The sequence below is a fragment of the Onthophagus taurus genome, chromosome 1 (genome assembly GCF_036711975.1).
Source record: "Onthophagus taurus isolate NC chromosome 1, IU_Otau_3.0, whole genome shotgun sequence".
NCBI lineage: Eukaryota > Metazoa > Arthropoda > Insecta > Coleoptera > Scarabaeidae > Onthophagus > Onthophagus taurus.
In genome coordinates, this window is record NC_091966.1 from 39,475,654 (window position 1) to 39,483,129 (window position 7,476).

The following is a 7,476-nucleotide window of genomic DNA, read 5'->3' on the forward strand; positions in this document are numbered from 1 at the left end:
AATAACGTTAATAAACAAAGACATTAATAAACAAATTATCATTTAAAACCTTCATTAATAAATAACCTTTCAACGACGATTAAGAGATGATTAAGTTTTATTCTGCAAAATTGAAAGTCTCATTTAAAAAAAAAAATTCCATCCGTTTTATAAAGAGTAATAAAATGTTAAAGTCGTTTCTTGACCTTTCGTAACCTCGCCATTATCTTAGCTAAATTTACCGCAACGTCTTCGCATCTCCTTACTACTTGCTACGCACAGAAAACGTCTTTCCGTTTCAAATTAAAAAAGGTGAAATTTTATGAGGTGTTAATAAAAAAATTCGCACGTATTCGCACGTCTTATAAGTTTTTAATAACGGTTTTTGAGTTTAGACACGTGCGCAAAAAAATAATACATTAAATTTCGTGACGTCACAAAGAGAAATATATCAATAAAAACTTATATATATTATTTATTTCCTTTATAAATCATAAATTGTTTTTATTAAAACTGTTTCATTTTCAAATTGAGCTTATTTTTAAACAAAATTTTTAGGTACCGGATGTGATAACCGTTATTCAACACTTATAAATCAATTCAAATTCAAAGAGAGTTCAATTTTCAAATAAATTTTAAATAAAAAGAAATAAACAAAGAAAAGAAAATGCAAGAACACTTGTCCGTGTGTATTATTTCAGTGAGTGGCAAGGTTAATTTTATAAATAAACTTTCGCGGCGTTAGTTTTAACTTTTTGGCAGAAAAACGAAAAGTTTGGCACTCAAAGCTACGTGCGTATTTAATATTTATAAACAATTCTCGGTATTTCTAGGAATGTTTTTGGAGAGGAGTACAAATAGATAGATAGCGAGTGAGTGAGTGATATTGACCTTCGGAGTATTTTTCAAATTATTCTTTAATACAGGATTTTTATGTTTTTTTAGATACAGTAAAAGATTTATCAATTATTCTGGAAATTAGGGCAGATTATATCTACCATACTATTTAATTCTTAACAAACTCGCCACCTGTAAATGATTTTGATTTTATTGGGGATTAAATGGTACACAATCAACTTTGTAATGATATTACCCCAACACTACGTTTACATTCCCTTAGATTTGACGATTACAGTACAAGACAGGCAGAAGAACAAGCTAACTTTAGAGCAGGGAGATCCACCATTGACCATATCATACATTAACTCAAATCATAGAAAAGAAAATAGCTAGATTAGAAAGCGCATTACTAAGATGGATAAGAAACTGACAAACAAAACTATGTACTACAAAAAAGGTCAAAGAGAAACCTACTCTCTAAGAATCAATTAGGGATCGTAGAAACGTTTATAATATGATCGTAGCCAACTTGAAAGAAACTTAATAAAAACAACTTTCTTCCTAAAGGATAGATATTGGAGACATTGGAGGATTAAATTAAATACCCAGAAGATATAAGTAGCAGGTTTCAACAAAAAACAACGAAGAAAAACTTCCTGAATATCCCAAAGCAGATAAGAATGAAGATAAAAAAGAACGACAAACAAGCTTTTACTGCGCCCTAAGAGGACACTCGCTTATACTCCATACTACATCAGGAACGCAAATAGATAAAAATAATAGTTAAGAAAACGTTATGTGATATACCTACTAGAAGTAAGTCCAATTTGATAAAAAGAATTTGAAGGAAGATTCAGATATGGAAAGCATGAAATCCTCTTGTTTAATTGCGGATACTCTCGCTTCTAACTTGCTCAACTTGTTTGTAAGGTTGGATTAGTCGATATTTACGTTCAATTCGAACTGAACATTAAACAACACTCCTCACAAAATCTCTATTTACAGCGTTTTTAATTATATACAATGCTATGAGGGATGTCCAGTTCCAACGGTACTTTACTTCAGATGCGTATATATACTGCATTATGTATATTGTCATTGTCTTAGGTTCAGTACAATATGTCACACAATGTCAGTTCCGGTCGAAACATTCGCAAAAAACTATAATAAGTCATATGACGGAAACGAAGAGAAAGGCAAAACCGTACACCTCAAATCAGAGGAAGCATAATTGAAAAGTTATTGTCCATCTGCCTTATTTTCCAGGCCTGGCACATTCTGATTTTTATTTGTTTCTGAGTTAATAATTCACGTTTTTACTTAGCGTATACTTGATTTGTATAAATAAAGTAATCTCTCTGTAATTCACAAATGTATCTTAGTGACCGGATATCTCTCTCATATTACTGTAAAATTATCTAAACGATAAAAAATTTTGGAGTGAGTTCATAGAACTGTATCGAGAGTTGCTGGTTGTGGGATATTAAACAAAAAAAGATCTTCAAAACACTCATGCTCACTCATTCGTATATAATGTCTATAATTGGAGCTAGTTGAGACAATAAACACATCTGGCTGAAAATCGTGGAGATTTCCTTTTACTCTTTTTAGTTAAACAAAAAACACCATTGAATAGAGCTAGAGACAATTTAAGATTGCATAATTTGTTCTAAGTTTTTCTGTATCATGCTCGGAATAACGCTTTTTCCATTAACAACTTGTGATTTTGCGAATTCTTCTAATTTTCATATTTTTCTTGACATTGATTCATTTGAGAGCAAAAGTGGTAGAGAGCAATGTGTTAAGGGTAAAATTTGCTACAACTTTTGTTCTAAAAGTTTTTCTGTATCATGCTCGGAATGTCGATTCTTTCCATTAACAACTTGTGAAACTGCGAATTCTTGTAATTTTCATATTTTCAAATTTTTTTCAACATTGATTCATTTGAGAGCAAAAGTGACAGAGACTAATGTGTTAAGGGTAAAATTTGCCACTACTTTTGTTCTAAAAGGTTTTCTGTATCATGCTCGGAATACCGATTTTTTCCATTAACAACTTGTGATACTGCGAATTCTTCTAATTTTCATATTTTCGAGCTTTTCTTAACTTTGTAGCATTTGAGAGCAAAACTGATATAGAGCAATGTGTTATGGGTAAAATTTGCTACAACTTTTGTTCTAAAAGTTTTTCTATATCATGCTCGGAATATCGATTCTTTCCATTAACAACTTGTGAAACTGCAAATTCTTCTAATTTTCATATTTTTCTCGACATTGATTCATTTGAGAGCAAAAGTGATACAGACTAATGTGTTAAGGGTAAAATTTGCCACAACTTTTGTTCTAAAAGCTTTTTTGTATCATGTTCGGAATACCGATTGTTTCCATTAACAACTTGTGAAACTGCGATTCTTGTAATTTTCATATTTTTCTCGACATTGATTCATTTGAGAGCAAAAGTGATAGAGACTAATGTGTTAAGGGTAAAATTTGCCACAACTTTTGTTCTAAAAGCTTTTTTGTATCATGTTCGGAATACCGATTGTTTCCATTAACAACTTGTGAAACTGCGAATTGTTGTAATTTTCATATTTTTCTCGACATTGATTCATTTGAGAGCAAAAGTGATAGAGACTAATGTGTTAAGGGTAAAATTTGCCACAACTTTTGTTCTAAAAGCTTTCTGTATCATGTTCGGAATACCGATTTTTTCCACTAACAACTTGTGAAACAGCGAATTCTTGTAATTTTCATATTTTTCTCGACATTGATTCATTTGAGAGCAAAAGTGATACAGACTAATGTGTTATGGGTAAAATTTGCTACAACTTTTGTTCTAAAAGTTTTTTTATATCATGCTCGGAATATCGATTCTTTCCATTAACAACTTGTGTGATTATTTATTTTTATCTGGTGGGCGCTGGTTAACAACAAAATCTTGGTTTTACGTTTCCATAAACTTTATTATTAATTTCACTTAAACTATACATATAAATTGCGATTAGTTGTGGCGAGAGTTATATAGGGAGCCTTGCTCCGCGTAAATTGAAGGGGTACTGTTTCGGTGGGTGTTAAATCGAAGACTGAATAACTGATACGAGTTGAGCTCGCAGACTCCTTCTTTATTTTAGGTCATAACTAAAAACCCTTACCTAAACACCGAAATACCCCAACGCATTCCCACACTTAACTCCACCCAATAAATAATGCGATAAAAGACTCTAATATTGCGACTCGAGACACTTCAAATCTAGACTAAACAAATGAGGCGATACAAATAAATCCAATATAAATGAACTAATATAATATAAACCTATCAAATCTAATATAAATTAACCAATATAATATAAAATCTAACATACTCCCCGCCTTGAAAGAACTACCTTTCAACAAATAAAAACACAAATTAACAATAATGACTCAACATCAAAATGTATGAAAAAAAATCGAAAAATTAAATTTACACTACTGAGTGATTAATCGCGCACACACAATTCACGTAATCACAAGCAATCACATTAATGAAACCCAAGACTGCTATTCCATTGGTAGTGGACACAGTCTGACCGTGGCCCCTTTGATGATCCCATTTTGTGTGCGTGACCACTCGTGCGACTCCATCCTTATCGCAGTGCAATTCTATAATTCGGCCTGTAAGCCACTTTAAGGCAGGCAAATTGCCTTTCTTCATTGACACCAATCGGCCCAACCTTAAGTTAGCGTCACCCGTAAACCAGTCGTAGTACCTCTGCAGCTCAGACAAATATGCTTTGGACCACCTGGTCCAAAAATGTTGTTGAATCTGCTGGACGCGATGGAACTGCGATAAGCGGTCTTCATTGTTGCGACTCAAACCCGGATCTGGTGGGAAAGTAAGTTTCCCACCAATTAGAAAATGTGCCGGGGTTGATAGAGTCGTATCGTTGGGATCGGTGGATAATGGGGTTAATGGCCGGGAATTAAGGATGGCCTCAATCTGAACAGATAATGTATAAAAATTTTCGTACGTAAACGAGGCATTGCCGGTAACCCGACGTAAATGAAATTTTACTGACTTAACACCGCCTTCCCATAATCCACCAAGGTGTGGCAAGTTAGGGGGAGTATTCAACCAACTATTAGAAGCGTTTTCAATCGGTGTTTTGAGTTCGCTAGAGTTATCAATCAAGAACAGACTTAGCTCCTGTAATTCGCGATTACCACCCACGAACTTAGTTCCGCTATCAGAGAACATTCGATTCGGTTTCCCGCGCCTAGCTGAAAGTCGCCGAAGAGCAGCAATAAAACACTCTTTACTAAGTTCGGTTGGATTGATTAAACAGGCACGGTACATTTTTTGCATATCCGCGGTAGCTACGTGCTCGTATTCCCGAAACCGTTTCAAGGCACTGAACAAGTCAGGCTGTAATATAGGTCCCACAATCTGACAATTATTAAGTGAATATCCCATTGACGTGGGACATGATGCATCGAAAACGACCCTTGTGATGGCACTATTTTCATTTAACACGCCGTGTGAAATGTAATAACCCTCGCGTGTATCAACAATCTTTCTTAATTGACCCAACTCCAAATACTCTCGCATAAATGTATGATATTGCTCACCGAATTCACGATTTCGTTTGCATTTCCGCTCGATACCCATCAAACTATTTTCCGCGGTTTTATGCGATTCGCCCAACCAATCTAAACCTTTCTTTAGCGGTGTCGAAACAATGAATCGTCCGTCTTCTGCACGTTTAGTGGTTTTATAAAAATGATTTTTGCAAAATGTTTCATTTTTCGATGAGTGAACTAACCCTTCAAACTCCTCGACTTCCCGAAACCGCGCCAACTGCTTACTTATTACGGAATTGTCATCCTTATAAATTAAATTGCACCGCACCGAATGTGCCGCGCTCGCTTGTATCGGCCCCGAAACGATCCACCCCAAACGGGTGTTTTGCATGATAGGCCCTTTTGCAAGTTTGATTTGCCCAACGCATAACAAATTCCAAAAATAATCAGCTCCGACCAGCATATCTATCTTATCGGGTTTATTGAACAATGGATCCGCCAAGCGAATGTGTGTAGGTATTTTTAAAGTGTTAGCGTTTATTTCAAAATTGGGTAAATCATTCGCGATTGTTGCTATAACCAAGCAATTAACCTTAAGTGAAAAATCCGTGCAGTGTGAATGTATTCGCAATGAACAAGTACTCGTTATTGTTGACTGTGTTTGATTTATTGTTGCTACATTAACGTTTGTTGCTGTTCTAGCCAACCTTAACCGCTTGCAAGCTTCTACCGAAAGAAAACTACTTTGACTGCCCGGATCCAAGAGTGCGCGTAATGAATGTTTTTTGTTATGTCTATCGAATGCGTGAACGGTTACGGTGGAGAGTAAGATGTTTGAATGATTTGCATGCTGTGCGAAATTTAGACTGTGTGCTTGGGTGGATGTCGTTGGTTGTGGTGGTGAATCTGAGCGATCGTGCGTCAAATGAAGTAAGGTATGATGACGAGAATTGCACCGTTTACAAGAGCTCGAACGGCATTGTTTAACAAAATGTCCCGACCGTAGACAATTCATACACACCTTTAATTGTTTGACCCGGTCTATACGGCCCCGAACCGTAAGTTTATTGAAATTTGAACATTCCTGTATGTAATGTTCTCCATTGCAGTTTACACAACGCTTAACACCCGAATTAGCAACCAAAAACGTTTTTGATTTCGGTTTTGATTTCGGTTTTGATTTATCGATTATCCGCTTACCCGAACCGTTTTCCAAAGTTTCCAATAAATCAGCGCGTTCTTTCAAAAACCCTAACAAATTTTCTAAATTCGCTTTGTTTAAACCGGACTTTTTCCTTTCCCACTCCCGATTGGAATCAGCGTCCAATTTCGACACGGCTAAATAAATAAGTAGCGTGTCCCAATTATCCGTAGGTTCATTTAATGCAGCTAACGCGCGCAGATGTTTACGAAAGTCGTCAATAAAACTTCGAATCGGCTGTGGATTATCACCCGAAACCCCTTCAATTTCGAACAATGCCTTAACGTGATTATGAATTAATATCCGCGGGTTATCATAACGCTCGCGAATCAACCCCCAAGCGACTTCATAGTTAGAATTTGTCAATTCTAAGCTTTCGATAACCTGACGAGCATTACCGGTCAGTGCCGACAGTAAGTAATGAAATTTTTGAATGTCGTTGATCATTGGGTTGTTATGAATTAATGATTCGAAAATGTCTCTAAACCCTAGCCATGCGTCGTAACCACCGTCAAACTTTGGTAAATCTATAACCGGTAGCTTTACATGTTGATCCGGGGAAGGTCCTAAAATGAACGACGAATCGGCGCATATATTTCTATTTGTCAAAATTCGCTTAGCTTTAGCCGTATTTGCGTAAAAACTCGCCTCGAATGTCTCCCTCTCCGCGTTTTGTGACTCGCCATCAACGCTTAACAAATCTATTTCACCCTGAATTTCCTCGAACTCATCGATAAGATTAATTGCCCGATTGTATCTTTGTTCTAACTCTAACGAAAGTTCCTGATTAATACCGCTTTCTCTGATATTTGATTCAAATTTTATTACAAATTTCGCAAAATTCGTGAGTTTGCCCTTGACAATACCTCGTTTTTTAGTTAAATTTTCTGACTGACTCAT

General features: G+C 35.7%; 1 protein-coding gene across 1 annotated transcript; it reads right to left on the reverse strand.

Annotated features, from left to right (window-relative positions):
* Positions 1-4,278: 4,278 nt before the first annotated feature.
* Positions 4,279-7,476, reverse strand: LOC111425084 (uncharacterized). Its single transcript, XM_071195649.1, has one exon. It carries the CDS (start codon positions 7,474-7,476, stop codon positions 4,279-4,281), a length of 3,198 nt encoding a protein of 1,065 aa, XP_071051750.1.